This window comes from Neodiprion pinetum, chromosome 5 (genome assembly GCF_021155775.2).
Source record: "Neodiprion pinetum isolate iyNeoPine1 chromosome 5, iyNeoPine1.2, whole genome shotgun sequence".
Lineage (NCBI taxonomy): Eukaryota > Metazoa > Arthropoda > Insecta > Hymenoptera > Diprionidae > Neodiprion > Neodiprion pinetum.
This window is the reverse complement of record NC_060236.1, coordinates 9,100,179-9,123,121: the sequence shown is the minus strand read 5'-3', so window position 1 is coordinate 9,123,121 and position 22,943 is coordinate 9,100,179. Positions and strand designations below refer to the sequence as shown.

Genomic DNA, 22,943 nt, shown 5'->3' with positions numbered 1-22,943 from the left:
CTCAGATTTCCATGTTTCATTTACAACGATTATCAACAAATTCTTAGCCTCTTCGTAAAGATCGTGAAACAGAGGTTCTTGTTTTTGAAGAGTCTGGCAGAAGCGCACAAACAGTCGAGTACGTTAACAAACAAAAAATATTTCTGATATTGCGAATGGATTTTTCATATCATTAATGATCTTTTAAAGTCTATTGCGTTCCTTCCCCTTCTTTATTGAAGTCTTCTTAACAATTATTACAACATAGGAACGCTTCAAGGCTGGATATTGTTATTCAGTTTTTCTGACAATTCGGCATAACGTTGACACAAGCTTTATGAATTCATAAACCGGAACTATCACTGTTTGTTTTTTTTTTTTTTTTTTCTTTTATTTTCAACTTTTCTACCGACTAATTGTTTCTAGTAATCACGGTAATCTCCGCCGCTAAAATTCCGTGATAAAAAGATAGGAAATAGTGTCTGACATGACATAAGAGTGTTTATTGCAAGATAAGACCGGACAATAAATATAATCGTACATATATACCTGAGCCGTAATGCAAACGTTGTTACAAAGCGCAGACCACATAGGTAGAAAATCATCTTACGTTTATAATATTCACCATTGGCACCCTTGAGAAATCGCACGGTGCAAACCAAGTCTATCATTATTAAAAACTTATATTTAAAAAACGACAGGCTTCTGTGAGTACCGATTTGAAATTAAGCAAATTCTCGATTCTTGTAAGATTTTTTAAACTCGTTGGGCGAATAGGTGGAAAAGCTGGTAAAATCCGAAAAGAATGATCTTAAAGAGAAATGGTGAGTAAAAGTGGTGATATTGCACCGACAGCGACGTAATTTACGTGGAGAATTTCTAATTTCACGCCATTATGTTGATTGAGCAGCGGTTAATCCGAAAGGTGTAGAAAATAAAATGTTGCAAGTGAAAAATTGACGATACAGAGTGCAACAAGCGTGACGTTCGCGGTTGTAAGGAGTTTAATCTGCGCCGGTAATTAATAATAATATGGAAGATCAAGTGCGTGATGGAACCGAGGAATTTCGTTTTATCAGAGACGAAGCCGCGAAGCAACGATCGCTCGCATGCGACGCGAACCCCGGAGCTGTGATTATTAAATCAACGTTCCAACTACCATTGCTAATCGGTTTCACTCACGAGTGCCTTTTATTATAATAAATACATGGATAGGAAGCGAAGCGACGGATTTTAAAGGCACCGACTATCCAACAAAAGCATTTCTCGCATTACTAATTCCGTACCGCGTGGCGCGCGATGATGCCAATCCTCTTTTTTTTTTTCACTTCCCTCGATTTTTTTCTTACGATACTTATTTTGCCCCAAGAAAATAAATTGCACCAGTTTCATTCGCGCCTCGTTGAGAATTCTTTTCATACATTTAATACCACGTTTGCATACACGTACCTTAAGCTGCCGCGCGGCGCGTATATTCATATAATTACTATTATTGCTACTAGGAGATGAAGCAAAACTGTATAAATTTATACGAAGATAAAATTGTTCCAAGATAATACGCGAATAAAAATTGAAAAAGTATAATTTGCTGAAAAAGAATTTACAAGATTCTCGCCAAAGTTTTCTGTCAAACTTTTTCGTGCTACACATATTCAAAATGTAGATGAAAAGAAATTGAACAACTGTCAAAGGCTGAAGATTGTTATATACAGAATGATTATCTATTCAAATAATGATCCGACGTCTGCTACGGTTCAATGCGCGTGCGCAACAATTCGGGAGCAGTTGTTTGCCAGGGCAACCAACCGTCGTGAACGTAACCTGAAAATTTTTGAGGTTACAACACATTGCGGCGTCCTGTCGTCTGAGTTTATGACTGTTGGTCACCATGACAAACAATTGCTCTCGAATTTTAGCGCATGCGCATTAATCTATAGCATGCAACGGACCATTCTGTCGATAGATATAATCAATCTGTACAATAATCACCTCTGACGCGATTGTTCTATTGGAAATGAAGATGAAAAAAATTAATTAAATGTATTTTTTTTTTTAAACTCACTGTAGTCACCGGGGCACGTTTTGCAGCATCGACCCGGTAAAAGAACGGGTTCTTCGCAGGTTGGCTTTGGACATTCGTTCTTGATATTTCTGCACTGAACCCTGGCAACGATGCGACGTTTCTTCTGCACCTGAAACAGAAATACGTAGGTATCCGTAATATATGCATACTTTGGTACGAGGAAGAATTTGCCCACCGCATGAAATATAATACGTGAAAATCACTATGCACCATAGGGTATAGTATACCTATATGTATAAACCCCGATACGCGAATGGTAAAATAAACATCTGCAAAACGCGGTGCAGTCAGACTGCATATAACGCGGCAGCGGGTTGTAAAGTTAGAAAATTTATTCTACTGCGAGAAGACAGGCGATGATCGTTGCTGTTATATAGGTATATGTATGTATACGTGTAGCTGCGGCACAAGGTGAACAAATAAACGAGTGAGAGGGGAAGAAGAAAAAATTTGAAACAAAAAAGCCAAAAAGAAGAAACAGCTAATACAGGCAACACGATGTCGATGTAACACACTCGGGTCGCAACTCTTGACCGTTTACAACCATCGTCAGTTTTACCAAACTACACGCTGCCGGGTTTTACTGAATGCAGTTTGTCTCGGCGAAGTTACGGAGTAATGCAGTTCCGATTCGGAAGTTTGTACCTCGGTACGTATTAAAAATGGATATTAGAATTTGAAAATATCGGACTTTACTATGGAAAATGAATCTAGAACCAGCAACCAAACTGACCGTTTTTCATCAAAGTAAGTAAGGCAGTCAAATAGTTCTGGTGATAAAAATTCTGTCAAACCTCATGAAGAGCTAACACCTACTTTCAAAGAATCTTTATAGGCGCGAAACTTTACTGAATTATCCTATTTATAACAAGTTCAATGCACTTGGCTGCTAACTTTGGCTACTAGCATCAGCTTCTCCTCTGAGTAACGGTAAGAATATCTTCACAAAATTGTGCTAGTAAATTTCATTTCAACGTATAAACATTACCGATAAGGAATCATTCGGACTTTCTGAAATTTATATATCAGTTCATGGATCTTGTTAAGGAACTACGATGATGGCTAATGGAATAATGAGCATCGGAGATGAAACGGTCTGTGTGACCGTTGGGCGAAGAAGTCTTCATTACGAATGTATGAGAGGGTACGCAGAGGGGCGCAGAATACATGGAGATGTGGTCACGGTTGAGAGATGAAGAAAAGAAGAGGTTGGGGCGTCATTTAATCTGCAGCAGTCAGTCTGCCGCGTCTTGACTCGGGACACAGAGAGAGAGAGAGAGAGAATGATCGTGAGTCATGACCACGCGAGAGCTGAGGCAGACTATTCTTCTTCTTCTTCTTATACTTCTTCTTCGTCTTCGTCTTCTTCATCTTCTTCGTCTTCTTCGTCGTCTTCGTCGTCTTCTTCTTCGTCTTCTTCGTCTTCTTCTTCGTCTTCTTCTTCGTCTTCTTCTTCGTCTTCTTCTTCGTCTTCTTCGTCTTCTTCGTCTTCTTCGTCTTCTTCTTCTTCTTCTTCTTCCACAGGGAAACTGGCCGGCCTATCAATAGCACGTCGTACATGAAGCACGTCCGTCATTCCTTCGCTCACTAAAAATAGAACATCTGCACGATGCCATCCCCACCGTTGCTAATAGCTAGGCTTATAACTGGTACCTACCGTCACAACGACGTGATGTGAGTACCCTCACATTTTATACCCAATACACCTATCGCCTCCTCTGCGTGAAAGCCATCCAGGTGCACTGCCTTAACGTCACTATATCGAGTATTCCCTGCTTCGTTATAGTTATAGTTTTAAGTGAGCCTACAGGGGTTCGCTAAATTTTATGCTCATGACGGGGTGCACTGTTACGCATCCTCGGCGTTATTTACAAAACGAAACTCCGACGCTTCTACCTTACGAAAAAAAAACTTACGGTATGTCGTAATCGAGGACTGTAAAGTGGTCGGACTTACTCTGTGCAAAATTGCAAGCAAAATTGACGGTAATAGATCGGTTTCCATTAATATAATATCTAACGAGACGATATTTTTTCTTCATATTGGTTGGACGTAATTGATACTTTGTCGTTAATCGGATACCTAAATCCTTGAGAATCAGTATACGGTAATGATCGATATAAAGAGATCAAGCGAGACTGCAAATGATAAGACAGGCAGAAATCTTTTGCGAGCCTCTACAACTAGTGTTAAAATAAAAAGAAAAAAATTGTATCAAACAGTACTAAAGGCTGATGTGAATCTCGTGAAACCGTTTGGAATGACTTGAAAAAAGAAAGAACAGTTAAAATCGCGTGTAATCTCGTGAAAGCAGGCATGTATATAAATATGAAATCTCGCTATCTTGAAATACGATGCACGGGATAAGGTTGTCAGTGCGGGTTAACTCTTCACTCTGCGACATTCCCCCAGGCATCGCAGTGATTCGTGACACTTTCATTCAGCTGTGGAATTGAAATATAAACTCTGTCCGTTTTTCACTCTATTACGATTATTCGTCAAGAAAAGTAAATGATAAGAATTTACTCCGAAATTCAACTCAAGGTTGTACGTAGTATAAGTCTTGGAACATTCCTGTTATACGCCTTCACCGGTAATAAAAATAATGAGGATAAAAACTTGCGTACAACACATAGGAATAATTAAGGTACGTACACAACGGACGGTGTATTTCTTTCGCTGGCTGTGTTACAGAATCGTTAGCCTGCAGTTAATTCTCGGTGATATAATGTCGCCTTTTCCAACACCTTGTACCGCAGAGACGTTGCTCACCGGTATCCTATATAACCTGTACCTCGCACATATCTTGTCCTCGTCGCGACGTCTTGGTATACACACGCCGAGGTCAAAGGTTGGCTAGAAGTTCTCCGTATAGTTCCTTGGATTAACCCTATTATAGTCGTATAGCTCTTCGTGGTGCAACGAATGACCAACAACAGCGTACCGCGGAGATACGTAAGTTAGATGCGTTTCGGTTAAGCCTCTGGAGACTTGTGGGTCGCTGGTTAAGGTGAAATGTAAGACCGCTGTGCATTTCTATCTAATAATTTATCGCGGTTGAAAGTATTAAATTGACGACGAACTTTGCTTCGACTACGGTGGTAAGTCGATAAAAATAATAATTTCAACAAACAATTGTGGTAACAAAACTACTCTTCTATAATAGATGCATAGGCTGTCTGCAATGAATTAAAATTATTTAGGATGTGCATTTTTTTACTTCTTCCATGGTTTAAGTTCTGATTACGTATGCAAAAAAGCTGCTAAATATATGCTGTATATTTTGTATCTGTGGTATGGTGAAAAATCGTAATAAAAGTTTGACTGTTCGATGCAAGTGGAAAATCATTCATAATATCTGATAGGAAATTATATTGCTTAAATATTCTGAGAATCGAAATGAGACCGGCTTTAATACCTATGTAAAAGTCAATTGATTGGGACGTTTGGAAGATCGGGTAATTTTCACACAACTGAATAGTCGACGGTAATTGAACTGTAACGATGAGTTTGAAAACGTTGCATCTTCGTTCGTGTCACTGGTTTGTTTCCTTGGCTATAAACGATATTGAGTTTGTTACCCGCGCGTAAAAGTTGTCAACTTTAATACCAGTACGCCTGTAATTCGTTGTTTGAAATTCTACCGGACTTTGATGAACTGTTGGCTGCGTTTTCGAAGAAACTCCAGCATTCTGATAATGTATGCGACATCGAGCGCGAGGTAGATTCAAGAAAAAAAAAAAAAATCGATGAAACCAACCGCAGTAAAGAAGCCAACTTGACCCTGACGAAAGCGATTGCATCAACGTGGGTGGATTCGAGAAATGCTAGAAAACCGACGAATCGTCCCAATCCCCGTAACAGCGGGGGAGTCGAAAGTCGTCGAATGGTCATTAAATTGTAGATTGGTAGGTTAGGTATGCGCGCCGGAGGAGACGCGGCTTTGTGGCGTTGCTGCACTCCGGTATAACCTCGCCATCGGTAACCAAACAAGGTAATGCGGGTCGGGTTGTAGGCGTCGTGGGAATGGAGTGGACACCGGAAGTTGTCCGCGCTGAGAGACGGGTATTCGCTATCAGTCAAGAAGCGACCCGTTTCGCGTAGGCGCCGCCCGAACGTTTCGAGAGCTGCCTGCGGTTCGGAGGAGAGACGCAACGCGAGAAACACGCGAGCATCGGGTTATCGTCGCGCGATATGCGCACGCCGTTCCACGCGCGCTGCGCCGCGTTTCGCCGCGCCGTGCCGCGTTGTGCCGCGACGTGCCGCGGGCTAGACGTTGCGCACCTTGCGTGCGCTGCGTTTGCCCGTCGCACGTTGGTACACGTGTATGCGGGGTGTAGATGGGTCGGATACACGAGGATGTCCGCAGTTGCATACCGTTCAATCCGTTGCATTCGACCCGCGTTGCTCTTCGAGTCTTGGGTCAACGACGACGCCCACGCTAACGTGGGTGGACATCCATCCGCGCGTTTCTTCCACCCACACCGTGTGGTTTAATTGCCCTAGCGCTGGCGCTTCGTATCCTTTTTCTTCTTCTTCCTCTTCTTTTTCCTCCTTTCCATAGTCGATCGTTACGAAATACAGGTATAAGGTAGTTATAATACGAACGGAAACGATCGCGAGAGTGAGTTTTACTCCGACCGTGGAATTACCCTTTCTCCGTGACCTTCTTTCTTTTTAATTCTTTTGGAATTCTACTCCCGGTGATATTTGTTTAAATCACCATTCGTAGGCTCTTGTGTCACGATCATTGGACTGCCAGGAGTAGCGTCCTTGTTTCATCGGAATTCAAGAATATCTACGATTGTTGTTGTTTATTTATTAAATTTCACGGTTACACCCAAAACTTTTTCCAACTCAGTTTACTCGGATTAAAACTGAGGAAATTGGCTCTACAGAAAAAACGTCTCATCTGTGATAATTTACAAAGATAATTTGTGTGAAATTTGGTTTTGATAAACTTATTATCACTGTATAAATCGCAAGAGTTGTAAGAAAGATTCATCAATTTTTCAACGGAACTCACGTACTTATCAGAGAGGAGTATTCGGTTCAATTGTTTCCTTGATCGAGTTATTTCGACGTTTATTCATAATTTTTACACAATCATCGTCAATCGCCAATGCGGATTACTTTTTTGTTCGTGTATTATGTCACCGATTATGTTCGATAGTCTAATAATTTGAGTTATCAATTTAAAAAAACATTTAGCAGCCTGATTAGTGAATTCGTACAATGATTTCTCCATTCCGTAACCAAACGATGCCGGTCCATTGAATGAAAAATTTGGCGTTCTCTGTTCCCACAGCAAAAGTGCATTATTTGAAATAGCTCAAACCGAACATACGCGTTGCCAATACATAGGTAATTTTAACGAGACAGGCCGTGATTTATTAATATCAAAATTAGAACGGTACAACAATTTCAGCAGTGAAATCGATACGCATGTACTACATCGAAAGCATTTTTTCTTATTTTTATGGATCAGTCAATTTACCAAGTGCCAAGTGAAAGATCTTCAAGACCCGCGGAGGATTGCAAATATTCTTTGTCCCATAAATTGGGTGAACTTTTTGGCAAGCAGACGGTCGTTTGAATTCGATATTCAATCCTTAAATCAAGAATAAATGTTCGGACGCAATTTAACTTACATGCAGTCACATCTGCAGTGAACTATACACACAGCCAATCTTGAAAATATTTGGCAGAAAAATTCTTCAAACGAATCGTAAACACTTTAACATGCGACACGGATTTTTTTGATTTTTTCTTTTTTTTTTTTTTTTCTTTTGGCAAGTGTGAAACAATGATCGCTGCGAGGTCGTGTCAAATTTTCAAAACCCATCGTGCAGCAGCAGCGCGGATCTTCTTGTCCGACTTGAAAAGAGAAAAAAAAAAAAAAATTCTACCGGTGTATGCGATAAACTGGAAATGAAAATTGTTCGAAAATTGTTTGAAAGAGAAAAACGGCCGTTGACTCAGACAAGAATTAGACGGCCCGTGCAGTGCCGACAACGAAGCAACGGTTTCGGAAGGTATTTGGTCATTCTAGTCTCGAGCGATGGTTATCAGAGGACGATAACTCGAGACTCGAGTCACGGAGCACGCGGCAATCTTATTTCCCGTTTCATCCCGTTCAGTTTCGTAGTGCTTTCCTTTTATATACTCCTCTTGTTGTCTATTTCTAGGAACCAAAACAGAGACGAAACAAAAACGAAGTTTTAGTATTGCGGGCGGAATTTCGTGCTGTGTCCCCTTCACTTTTACTCAACTTGACGTACATTTCGAGATCAAGCCTGTACGGTGTTTAGATCTCTATCTTATTCACGTATCTGCAGTGTATACACTCATAAAATTAAGAAAAAAAAAAAAAAAAACACATTACATACATATTATGAATATGTTTTTATTTAATTACAGGTAAACGGCAATTTATCGATGATAAATAAAAAAATAACTTACCGGTATGCATTCGCACTTGATGCAGTACATAACGCCGAACGGTGGACCGAGATCTGCGTACCACGTGGATCCCAGCTCGCGAATCTGTTTGCCGAACATACATTCTGAAACAAAGGAAAAGGAGGGATAAATTTTTATTTCTACTTGCTTTCGGTTATATTCTGAAAAAATAAAAATGTGCGGGAAAAATATATCCTCGCTGTTCAAAACATCCGGTGATCTTACACGTTATATATACATATATATATATATATACGACGGGGCAGAAATTAAACGGAGTTGATAAAATTGGCGCGTTATATCGTTGAAGAAATTGTGCAAACGATTTATCTTCCATACACCAACAACGATCGCGAGGGATTATTTTTAATTTTAAGACAAACTTTCATTCCGCGGAATAAAAAGTCTGTCTTTTTGTTTTTAAATTATTTCCGACTACCCGAGTCAAATCTTCCCGTGATACTTGGTCGATAATTTTCTTCACCCAAGAGTAATTTGTCATTTCAATTTTTACCTAACGAGAATCGATGCCGCGAAATATTCGGTTAAAAAAATTCTTGTTTTCGACACTTTAATTTCACAATAATCAAACAATTATAATTCCGTAAAATCCCTTAAACACGTATAATATCAATACTAAGACTGACGAATCAAACTTTTTTTCACCTTCTTTCTAATCGGAGATTCAAATTCTTTCCGCAGAATGAACCGCAGCCTGTTTCATATATTTTAAACGGATGCCCTCGTTCCAGCATCCAAACTAATACTTTGTCCTTCGTCTAACCCCGTGTGAAAAAAGAAGCTGTCAAGTAAGTTTAAATTTGCTGCGAGTAAAAGAGCCGTAGATCTTGCCAGGATCCATAATTTAATCCAATAAACAGAAGGCATTCCACATCGTTTACTGCACCAGTTGCGTTGCTGAATCGAATTCAGAAATACGCAAATAGGTAGACGATATACGTGTACACACATTGCACCTGCACATGTAAGTCGGGAACCATTACTTTCGGTTTTTTTTTTTTTTTTTTTTTTAGTTTTCTGCGTTTCGAGGAAAATAATTCATCGCACTAGGTTACATTATACACACACACACACACACACACATATATATGCAACGTGAAACGTGCGTCGCATGCAGATTAAAACTTTTTAACACCGAGCGTAAAAATAATCCAAAATAACCATCGCGAAGGAAATAATAATAAAACTAAATGAAAAATAAAAGTATTGTATACATAGACGTATAATATGCATTTCTGTGTTTTGTTTTTTTTTTTTCCACGCTTTCAGTCGTCACGGAATATTCGGTGTCTCGACAAAAAATTTTCCACACCCCAGCGTTATCACTGCTTATTTACAACTTCAAATGATCTTTCTTACTTCGTATAACCCCGAAAACCCCCGAGTAACAAGTTTCGGTTAGAATCATCGAGTTTTTACAGTTTTTTCGAATTCTGCATCCGCCATATTGGATCCGCCATATTGGATTTATATCAGCGACCTCAAAAACGTTCGAGTATCAAAATTCAGGTGAAATTATTGAGTTGAAAAAACGTGCGACTGAAGGGGTTAAAAAGGAGGGGAGTAAAGTTCGAGGAGAAAAAAAAAAAAAAAAAGAAACTTCCGATACTAAACTTTTTGCACCGCGCAGTGCATGCAACCTAAGAATAAAATACGACTTTTCCACGTCTATATACATGATTATACAACAGGGGAGGGTATACTTCGCGTACGATTCGCGCATCATGCAACCGCTATTCGCAGCTCGTATTTTTCCATCTTTTCACGCACAGATTAACTCCTCGCTATCAAATTTCATTCGATACATGTATATAGCAAATCGGACGTGTTTTACGAGCAAATCTGTACAACCGCACCGCCCACTGCATTGCTGGCGAAAACTTTGTACGAATTAATATAAAGCTCTCCTATCTTCTGCACGTATTGAGGCTGCAATGAGTTGACTGTAAATTTATCCGCATACAATTGAAAATAATTTAATGATATTGGTACCGTGTATTGATCTTACGAGATCGTTTTACATGAAATGTTTATTAAATTATTGTATTTTCGAAATACCAGAGTGGGAAATAATGCAATTATAAACGAAAGCTTGCAATTAGATATCGATTCTTTGTTTCGCATCGCTGGAAAATTGTTAATAGTTATTCTGATAGATTCGTTTTATTTCACTCCACGATGACTGATTTGGTTGAAAAGATTGTATTTTGTGGAAATTCGCTGAAATAGACTTTCTCTTTTCCAGTACGAGTCGATCAAATAATACATACTATTCGTCGATGAAAATCATTATCGGCGCAATGTTGTAAAATTAAATACACAACGATGCCAACATGATAGAAAAAGTTTACCGGCTGTGAATGCGTAGAATCCTCCGGTTATAATATAACAGCCAGCCTGGAATGAAATCGAACAAATCAGCTAGATTTTTATATAATTTTGAATGAAAAATAGAAATAGAAATGAAGCATCGATATCCGAGCATTCCTTTATAATTCCAGTATTTTCGATATTCGTTAGCTTACAAGAATAATAATTTCACGCGTGATAAATGTACAAATATCTCGTAATAGAATTGACGTAAAGTATCGATTTTTAGCCAACCAACTTGGAGAAAAATAAACCCAGAGTGCTCATCGTCTCAATTTATCTTTGACCGAATTTCCTGTCAAAGAATGGAAAAATTATGACATCCTAAGCACTAAATAAGAAGCAAAAATCGAACACCTGCAAAAAAAAATTGATAATCATCAATGCGTCAAAAATATTTTTAAAAAAGCATTTCACAAAAATAAATTCAAACAAATCTGTAGCACACCGTTACGTTTTCCATATATTCGTTGAAGTAACAAGTTCGAGTATACGGCCTTGCATGGCGGTTAAATGGTGTCGCAAAGTCGGGTTTATAGGTGTGTAGATCACGGCCTGCGGTCAATATTTGCACGTCGTCTGTACGAGATACATATTTATACGATACGGGTTATACAAGCTAGACAGCGAAGCTTAACGCGGTTCTGCCGCAATAATTAAACGCGCGAATTACGGGGTCAAGTTGCCAAGCGCGTGGAAGAGTGTGCGGAAAAAAGTGAAAGCGAAAGAAAAGGTAAATTAAAAATTGAAGAAATCCGTGCAAAATTAGTGAATTGAAAAAATAAAGGAGTGAGGAACAAAAATAAACGAACCAACGAACGAATGAATGAATGAATGTAATAAGAGGAATAAAAAAATTGCGAAACGGTAAGGTTGCATCGGCGTTCTACCCGCTCCGCGGTAACGCATCTCTATAAACCGCGAGAGCAGCGGAGGAAGAGAAGGTCGTTGCACTGATGTTGTGTGACTAGAACGTCGTGCAATGCAAATACTCGAGGGACTACACGCCGCTATAGTCCGTGCCACCCCTTTAAAACGCGTCTCGTTATTTTTCTTCCTTTTTACACCTTCTCTCTCTCTCTCTCTCTCTCTCTCTCTTTCTCTCTTTCTCTCTTTCGCATCTGCGTTTGTAGTGTACGTTGGCGAACGACGGCGTCGTCGGCTACTGGAGCACCGCATACGTATAACGTTATACAAGAGAAACGGAAAATGCTGTATGGTCGCACCGCTGCACAAATGCACAATCTTTTTTTTTTTTTTAATAAAATTTTAAACTTAATTAAGGAATCATTGAACCATCTCATTCGATCCATCGGGCAGGGAATCGCTAGAAGTCGCTAAAAGTCGCTCGAATCGCATGATTCCTGATTTTACTCGCGATTTCTCAAAATGTATGGGAAATCATGGGAAATCACTGGGAATTGCTCGTCCACTTTCCAACTAAGCTGCAAGCATTTGTCTCCTGTTGTAAGTTAAAAAAAAAGTTCAAGTATTCGTGAAAATGTTTTACAAGAGAATAAAAAAATTATTCTAATTTCTTTAATAAACTATGTTATTTATCGATTACACACGTATCCCTAATCGTAATTTAATTATTGTTAATCTATGATGATTAATCAATGTTCATTTCTTGACAATCTAGATATTAATGATTTCCGAGAAATCACACGAAATCGCAGTTAATCTCATCGAAGAATCACGAGAAATCGATTCCTTTTAGAAATCGTTAAGTCACCGAATTTGCGAGTGATCAGCTCCTCGGTGATTTCATAATAAATTAAAGTCTTTTGTGTAATTTAATCGAATAGGAGAAACATTAGATTTCGGCGTGTAATTGAAATTTAATTAAGTTTTAACTTGACTGTATAAGTTTCGTTTACAATTTCGGGTGAAAATAGTGTTTCGGTCGGACACTATTTGTTATACTTATTAAAGTCTCTGCATTCAATGCGACTGAATGATGAATAATTGGCGTTTGACGTATTGAATAATCATTTGACTTGAACAATCAGCATCGATTAGCATTATTAAGTATCGAATGTAATCAGACTTATTATTTACGTAGCTTGTGTATCAAGTTACATCGGTCGATCGATATTTACTTGAAAACTTTCAGCCTCATTCTACAAGCGACGATAAAACTTGCGTCAAATGCATGAAACTACTCATTTTTCCAGATGCATATTTATACAGTTGAAGCGTAGTTTTTCCTGCGAATCAACGGTTTGAAATTACGCACATTTTTTGAATTTTTCACTTTCGTCATTTTTTCAGACTTCGCACATTCACACCCCAATATCCGAAGGTAAATAATCGATATCCCTCGAATGACCGTATAATTAGTGAGAACGAACTTTTTCTGTGTAAACAATGCGCTACTTGATCAGGCAATTCGTTGACGAAGAATAATTACGACGAGTGTTTTCTCTTCAAAGATCTCACGCGATAAGGGATACAACTGCATTTACACACGTAGATTATAACACGGATTCTCGCGACTTCTGAGGAAGCTGCTGTTGATGCTTCGTGGGTCTCGCGTCGTTTCGTTTATTCCTTGCTTGTGTACGTTGACTGACTGTGCAAACAAATTTTAGTTACAGCCATCCTTTTGCAAATGTCATTACAAAAACACACATTATATACGTTGAGGATAAATAACCGGTTGTCACGTTTTCCTACATTTATATAAAGAACAGTCTTCCGGCAGGAGTATAATATTGTACAATCATATGTATTAATTATACAGGGATGAGCGATTAATTTATCGATTGTGCAATTTTCAACGATTTTACGTAAGTTTTGAGAAAATATTAGTTTCTCATCATTTATTTATGCGAAAATTTTCCATTTTCTTCAATATTATTAGATGTTGGAATTAAATCGTGACGGGTTTTTTTTTTTTTTTTTATTATTTTGTTTTATTTTGTTTTTTCATAAAAAAAGATGTGTAAAAACGATACGAATTAATTCAAACACCTGATATATTTATTTCTATAAATCTATCGTTTCCGACTCCCTATAAAAATTATAATAATATGTCGATGTTCTTCCTTAAAGATTTACAGTCGAAATATTTTTAAGATTAATTCTTCAAGTGAATACAGACTTTGCACAATATGATTTAAGATTTGAAGAAAAAGAAAAACATACGTACGATAAATATAATCGTAAATTTCAATTCTTCAACGACTGCGTATAAGAATACCGTATTTTTCAATTCATCAACCTGTTCCGTTTCGGTTGTAATCTAGATGCCTGCATTTATTTTCAATTGATTTCCAATAATTTCCGAACGTTCCAGACGGTTTTCAATGATTTCCGAATTGGACAGAATCACAGAAATTCGCAACATACAACTGAAAATCGATGACAATCGCAATCTCGCCTCACTCACATCATCCATAAGATACAATCTATACCGAAGCTCGAATTAAAGATCGTTGAATAATCGAGCGTAAGAGTTCGATATTGCCGAGCAACATGTTACACCAACAGCCGCCTGTGTATGTTGTGAAAATAATATAAAAATAATAGTAAAAATTGGCATGGCAGTGAGCGGGGAAGGGAGGTCGAGAGGGGGGAGTCGCATTGGGTTCCGTCCTCGAGATCGAGGCGCGCGCGTACCAAAAATAAAATCTATGGTATAAGAATAAGAGAGAGAGAGAGAGAGAGAGAGAGAGAGAGCAGCGCCGCGGCGTCTATCACGGAGCGTCGCGACGACGACTACCAGGTGTGCACACGCGGTTTAAGACAGGCGACACTTACGCAATTCTTTTCGGTCGGGACAGACGGCCAGGGAGTCGCGACGCTGCCGTCATCTTCGAGAGAAGAAGACGGGCGAATAGACGAAGACGAAGTGGAAATCGTTACGTATCTACAACGTTGTTGTACGTACCTACACTGAGAGAAATTTTTATTTCCGGTTACCGCTCAGTCCTTGATTATTTTCATTTTTTACCACAATCGACAAAATATGGTTCTAGGTATAAAATGAAAATTAAAAGTTTTTTTTAACGATACCTGTTTTACAGAATATTTCTAATCACTGTAACAAATGAAATTTTTCTCGGTGTACACCTACGTATAATACATTAATTTATAGAAATTATACCTGTATGAAAAATTGACAATAATTCTGTGCTCTTGCGTGATAAGATTCAGAATTGAGAGCACAGAATTTTTCGTAATTTTTCGACAATTTTCGGAACGTCGAAACATGGTGCTTTGTTTGTTCAAAACGTTTCAAGTTCTAAGAAAAACGGAAAACAAATCTTTGGAATGAGAAAAGAAACGGGCGATTTTGAGGTGGGGTCTGAATAGAAAATTAAAGATTGGAGGGAAAAATTTCAAAAAATTCAGGAGTGCTTGTTTGAGATCAGAGAATCGGATGAAAAAACTTGGAGCGAATAAAACAAAATGACATGGAAAGCCCCGTATATTTTTTGTCGCCTGTCGACAGATTTTGCTGTTATCCTCAAATCTTATTCTATTGAACCTTAAACTCAAATGGTCATGAGGAAAAAATTATTCTTCATATCTATGCGCACGTATATCATATGAACAACAGATTTAAATTTTTTCAATGATTTGTCAAATCTGCAGGATATTCTAAAAAATAGAAAAATCGTTTTCGAGGTAAGAAGTTTCAAAATTATTTCGAGAAAAAGTTTCGGTTTTTCTCCGTTGAGGTAATTTCATTTTTATTGTTTTCCTTTCAAGTTCGTGTCTTTCTTGAATAAATTTTGACGGATAGTTTTTTTTTTTTTTCTTGTTTATTTTTCTGCAATACAGTTTTTTTCGAAACCACATCTAATTCAACGTGCAAAACAAGTCCCATTGGTGGTATCTACAACGGTAAATATCCGATAAGTGTATTTTATAAGTCCATGAATCGGGTTGAAAGCGAATACAGTGAAATTCATATCCCAGGAACTATCAAAAGTAGCTTTATTACTATGAGATCAATTCTGTACTTTGACTTGAATGATAGAATACTGGATTAGAGTGATAAAAAGAAATTGGAAAAGGAAATATGTCAAATTTATTTGATCACCCTTCCGAATCTTACCCCACGTAATTCTGTTTTACTGAAGAAAAAAAAAAAAAAAAAAAAACACGAAGGGAAAAAGTATAAATGAAATTTCGTAGTTTTTTACCGTCAATAAATGTAATTTTTCCAAGATGAAGAAACTGACATTTAATTTCTGGAAACTTACGATCTTTCACATTAATATTTGCATTATTTTTTTTATTTTTCTCGAATCATCGGTAGTTCCAAAAATAATGTAAAGAAGATAATTTTGTAGCTTACCGATCGTGAAAATATGAAATATTTATTTCTAAAAACAACCTTCAGTTGTTAGACAAAGCTGAAACTTTTTACGTCATTACATGTATCTCAACACATCTCACATGTTCAATGAAATATGATAAAACCAGACAAATTAAAAATGATTGTTCCCATACACGTACGTGCAACGACGTACCAAAGTCGAAAAGGGAAACGAGATGAATCTACGCGAATCAGCGTTCCGCGTTATATCTTTAGAAATACGCAAGTTTAGTAGCCAAGTGAAACCTCTGCATCATCGACGCGACGGTAGAACTGCTCTTCTTCTTCCTCTTCTTCTTCTTCTTCTTCTTCTTCCTCTTCTTCTTCTTCTCCCTCCTCCTCCTCTTCGTCTTCTTATCGGCTCGTTCTCGCATGCTGCAACATTGACGTAACCGTGGTTTAACCTTCGGCGACGCCTCTTCGTCTTCTTCCTTTTTTCACTCTCTTATTTTTCCATTTCTTTTTTACAACCCCCCTTTTTTTTTTTTTTATTGTTGTCTCCTTTTTACTCCGCGCGCCGGTTTGTTTTCGTACCCGCGCGCGTTTCATTCTGGTCTTTTCTTCTTCTTATTTTTTGTTTTTTTTCATTTTGTTTTTTTCATTTTTTTGTATTTTTCTTTTTTGATTCCCGTTGTTGTTGTCGTCGACGTCTCGTTCTTTGATTTGTTTTTATATTTCTCGCTTTTCCTTACTCCGCACCTCCGCCCCTTCCTCGAATATATAAATACTACGCGACGCCTAAGCTCTGTGGGTATTTTCGAAGAAACTAGATTACGGTGTCTGTAAACCTTACTATGAGACGTCTGGCGTCGGTCTACGTGACGCCCTCGTATAACATCTCGACGTTAGCTCTGTTACCTATGTATATGGGAACGGACAATAAATACCACGTGCTGTGGGTATATAAACAACGAAAACAATTAAACAAATTTAAAACAAGAGAAAAAAAAAAAAAACGTGTAAAAAAAGCAAAAGGAAATTATTAACTTCGTGTACCTAAATGCGGGCTAATAAAATTACAAAGGCGTTCTCAATCTTGCGAGCAGAATAACAAAGGTTGTGTACCAAATACTGGATGTTATTCAATCTGCTGGATTTTAACCATTTCATTAATTTTTTTTTTTTTTTTTTTGACAAATAATCAATTGCGAATATGCAAAGATCGTAAAATGAAGAGATAAAAGAAAAGTGTTTAGGCAAATTGCTGTAACATTCGCGTTTTAGTTTGGATTATTATACATATATATATATAGTTTTGATATATCACTCTATCTAATAATATTGAAAAAAAAAATGAGTGATTAACTATATTCATCATTTAATATAACCGAAAAATATGGTTCTGGGTAGAAAATAAAAATGAGTTTTGTAGCCATAGCCAGAAAATGTATTATGTTTTACTATTCTTCTTGATTAAAATATCTTGCGACATATTACAATAAAAATTGCGATAGTTTAAACTGATATATACCAAGATTTTATTTAACTTAAAAAAACAAAAATTCAGTCAACCAAACAGATTTAATGTTGCATTAACGAGAAAACGTTTAGCATCGACAATTAAAATTGCATCAAATAGTTACACTAGTACGAAATTTTCTTGTAATTCAAAAAACATCCAAACCGTTATCGTAATCATACTTATTTTACCAAGAATTATTCAGTGCGATAACCAGAACGAATGTAATTTTTTGCGTCGCTGTAGAAAGGCACGCGGAAGTCAAGGATCGAGCGAGTCGAGGTTCGCTGGATAAAGCCGCGACATTATGCCCTGTACCTAAAGTTACGTGTTGTATTTACCACCTTGTACATGTATGTACATAAGAGGTGAATGATAAGACGTGCATATCTGGGTTTGTAAAAAATATTTGCGGCTACGTCGTGACGCTCGAGTTGCGCCTTTGCTTGCACATACATACATATATCTATGCATCTGCGTATAAGTATACACTGTACACACACACACATATTTATCCGTGTAGGTATGTTGTACGGTTGTAGAGCATAGGTTATACGCCTTATACCTTCTCTCCCTACGTGCTGCAGGTTTTCGTTCAACCCCGAGTAACGCCGTCTTTTACTACGTGTGGTACACTTGGCAGCAGCGATTCTCAGAGGATTAACTTTTCCGACGGATCGGTTACGTTGGCAACGCCGAATCGGATCGCAGCGCCACCGGCGGCTGGCCGCGAAACAGGCTCAATCTTTGACTATAATAATAATAACCCTGGACCGCTGATGCCTCGTATTGAGATCCAGCGCTACGGGCGGTAAACGGCCAAAGCGGGAACTAACTCTGGACCGATAGTGAGACTTGTGAGCATGTATTTTCAATCCGTTTGTTTTCGATGATAATATATTGTCGTATTGCATAGTGCAAGGATGCGATAGTAAAACGTACAAGTTTACGAAGAACGTGTTTTTGAGTCAATTAAAGACTAAACATGTTTCAAATTTATTAATGATTGTGAACATGTCGAATCAAGTTTGATCCAACCTAAAAGTTTTGGTGCGTTACGATTTCTACGAAAAGACACGTACACCATTGTATGTACAACTGAAAAAAATTATCATTACGTATAAACTGGAACGTAATTTAAAATGATGTTGAATACATTCGGAAATCTGAACAGCTATACTAAGTTGGAAAATTTTGACAACGATGTTTCAGATGCACATATATCAGAAAACCGCAATTATTTTGTAATACGTCTAGTTATAGGCATATTCATAAAAACTAAACTGTCACATGTTTGTAAATTCCGGACGATACAAAGGTATAAAACTTTCGTCGGAAGCAATCTAACGAAAACAATTACTTTTGCAGGTCAGAAAATTCAATAAACCTTTGGATAAAAATAATTTCGCTAATTTTGTTTTCATATCCTAACCCCTGTATCATATTACCCAAAATTTATAGATAAATATATTATGTAGTGAAGTGTTCAAAGTTTCGTCATTTGTCTTAATTAAAAACCCGTTTTCACCCACGTTTCACTTTTAATCATTTAAATTACCCGCGAAATTCACTATCGAGAAACCCGAAGAGTAGGGTAGACGTTTGAAACATTTATTGTACACTTGGTTATGTTTTGTTTGCAAAGATTGAGTTAGCTTCACGGTCGTCCGGCGGTGGCGCTGCGGGCTGATTCAGGATTGCCAACGTGAGTGACTGGTCGGAAAAAATTAACCGTCTCAGAATCACTGTGGCTAAGTGCACGTAAAACGATTTCTTTACACAGGTATATACCTACAAGTGTTGCGATGTAAGTAGGTACGTGCGCCAATTAATTTTACATGCCTCTTGGAGTAACGTATGGTATCCGGTGTTCGTTGGTGGTCGTTTCTACCCCTCTCTTACGGAAATACGGCTGACGTTGCATGGCTGCTTTGCAAGATCTACGCGATGCCGAAAAAATAAAATAATTTACACTGCAAGCTTTTGACGAAAATTAGGCGAAAGTAATCATTTGTAAGTCATTTGATTAAAAATATCTAAATTGAACTCGGGTAGACTGATTTTTGTTTTTCATCGAAAATAAGTAAACATCGTCTAAGGATTGTTCAAATGAATCGGCTCTTTGAAACGATGAAAATATTTACTTTGTTCGAGTGATATTTTACCAAAACGATTTGAAATTAACGCAAATTAGGAAAATTATCTCGTTTGAATCAAGAGGATAGTCCTACGATATTTACTTGTTGAATAGAAAGAGAAAAAAAAAAAACAAAAAAATGAACAAAGAAACGAACATTCCATTGATCTTGATAATTAAATCACGACAAACAGTCTTACATTTGAACGAAACAAATGATTGAAATCGAATGCAAAATAAAAAGAAAAAAAAAATTCCCGTGAAAGAACAAATATTTTCCTCTCTAATTCTGCGAGCAGAGTGTTCTCGAAATTTCCGTTTTTATCCCATAAACTGGAACGCCGCGAACGAGAGGAGGAGGGGGGGGGGGGGGGGATTTTTTTATGGTTTTATAAATTTTGCTCGCACCTTTCCGCAACTCTGAACGCCTTCGCAAAAATAATCTCAAGTTATAGGTATGTAGTATATAATATATACATATATATATACGGCATAATCTCCGAAGCGTCGTCGTCGTCGGAAGAAATGAAAAGAGCAAGAAGATGAACTCTTTTGCGTGGGTATTGACGGGGCCGCGGCACACATCTCGAAGGAATCATCATCCTCCTCCTCCTCCTCCTCCTTCTTCTTCTTCAATTCCTGGACCACGCGAGATCCGCGGCGGTGAAAAGCAGAAGAGAGAAACCGAACAGCGACCTGACGAAGGAGTCGGTGAGGTGAGGGGGAGGGGGGAGGGGGGGTTTGTTCCGAGGTGCAGTGGCCCGTGCCGCTAGAAATAAGCGACGCATCTTCGTGCATCTCGTGTGATGCACCGGAGATGTTTCTGTGCTCGTATGTCGGCATCGCATCGCCCTGCTGCAACTCGCGGGGAATCGAATCCCGTTCGTTTGAAGGAGATCTCGTCAACGTTGCACTCGAAATCTAGTAATGCCTTTGAATTTGTAGGTACGTGTTTGGAAAAAGAAATTAAAAAATAGAAATAAAGAACAAAAAAAAAAAATACCCAGAGAAATTGCAACGTCATAGGTTTTTCAATTTCGTCGATGAAACCTTAAATTGTGATACCGTTGCGGGAAATTTTGTACATTTTTATACGACTTCAGGTTAGCTTAGACGAGAGAGCTTTTAAAAAGTAGGTGTATGATTGATTATACGAACGTCCGAGGGCGAAAATTGTGCGATACTTTAGTCGAGAAAACCGTAGTAAGAAACAGCTTTGAGAAAGACTTGTTAGACGTTGTAGAGTGGGGTGGTCCTCATTTGGAATGTTGACGAATTTATTCCGGATCACCCCACCAAATCAACTGTAAATAATTGAAAAACAATTCACAATTTTTTTCAGATTCTTATATCAACTGTAACCCGTGCCTGTAAGAGGAAGGATTTCCCAATTTAAAATACACGTGTTTCGGACACGTTCTTGGTATATATTTTACTGTAAGAGTAATAATGTTCGAAAAAATCCATGAATGTGAGGTTCTAGTGGGCATTAGTGCTACTATCTGAGAAAAAATTCACATCATCATACCAGGTAATATAGACAATTGCATGTCTTATAAATAAAAAGAAAAAGTCAATTTTCTAGGGTGTGCAATTCGTCGAGATTGGTTGGTATGATGATGTGAATTTTTTTTCAGATATTAGCACTAATACTCACTAAATCTTCGCAATTACAGATTGATTCGAACATCGTCACTCTTACAATGAAATATATGCTGAGAATGTATCTGAAACAAGTGTATTTTAAATGGTGATATCACAGTACACAAGTCAAAAGTACTTTTGGATATATTTGTTGTTTTGGAATGTTTTGGAATATTTTGGAAACTCATATATAGAGTTTGTTCAAAAGTGTTTCAATTTAACCGCAGAAATTGTTGCAAGAAAATTTACAAAACAATTTTTGTACGATAACCTTTGAATATTCGTTTAAAATTGAAGAGGTATACGTAACACGAAAATTCCCCTTAAAATATAATAATCATAATTTGAAGGACTTTTTGAAACAGAAATATGCAAAATGCTACTTTCATTTCAAACATGTACACAAACAGTCACCTGGTTGTTTAAAACGAAATCGTGCATCGCAACCTCTCTTTGTGTCTGTACGAGTAGCGCGTTTGAATAAAGAAGAACAATTACAATAAATAAGAAATCGGAGACAATAAAGAGCGGAGACAAATTGAGGTATAAAATGTTGGAAATAACATCTCGACTCTGGCACGGCAACTCTTCTCGAAACGCGTTCAAGACATAACGTATCATCCGTGTAGTATAATCGAGGCTAATTTTCAACTAAGTTACAGATTTTCATCTTTCCAAATCCGGATTCGCGACATACATTCTTTGCCGAATGGGCCACGCGCATACGTTTGTACATTTACACATATATATACTTAAATATACCTTTCGTCGACGAAGTAACTCTCATAATTTGCCACTTTTTATAGTGTAACCACCACGCCCATACGGCATACTTCAAAGAAAAGAAAAACATATTTCGCGCGCGATTCCTTTTCGCTAATTTTATTTATGTCCGTATATTATTTTATTTTCTTTTTTTCGTCTTTCGTCTCCTCACGCTTCTGATGTAGGTATATCCTTTGACGGTACCGAAATTATGCGAATTTCTCAGATCCCCTCCCCCCCCCTTGAATACTTATATACATAAAATGTATTTCTCATAAGTTGCGCAGAAAGTAAAGAAAATGAGCAATTTTTTTGAAAAAATCTTTGGAATGTCAAGATTATGATAAAGTTCCGATGCGGACGATGGAGAAAAAAAAGTGAAGCAATGATTTTGATTCGGTAACTCTGGCCATTGCACAAAACCATTATCCATTATAGAATCGTTGGTAAAATTAATAGATAATTATAAAATTAATAGCCTTATCGATTCGTCGATCGAAGGATATAAAAACGATGACACGATTACGAGCCGGGGTTACCGCAGGAAATAATAAAGACGAAGCCAGCTAGTCGAATGGTTTTTGAACAGGGAACGAACGACTCATCCGCCACCCTGCGCTATAAATAAAGGCGTTTCCAGAAGGTGGCGGAGGATACTTCATATTACACATACATATGTGTATGTATACAA

General features: G+C 37.7%; 1 protein-coding gene across 2 annotated transcripts in view; it reads right to left on the bottom strand.

Moving 5' to 3' along the window:
• Positions 1–22,943, bottom strand: part of sog (short gastrulation) — a 67,139-nt gene that overhangs the window by 19,302 nt on the left and 24,894 nt on the right. For both annotated transcript variants that reach the window (XM_069136159.1, XM_046626073.2), the window contains exons 2-3: positions 8,525–8,628; positions 2,042–2,171 (exon numbers count right to left, since the gene is read on the bottom strand). In XM_069136159.1, coding sequence (XP_068992260.1) covers positions 2,042–2,171; positions 8,525–8,628 — 234 coding nt within the window. The remainder of the gene's footprint in view (positions 1–2,041; positions 2,172–8,524; positions 8,629–22,943) is intronic.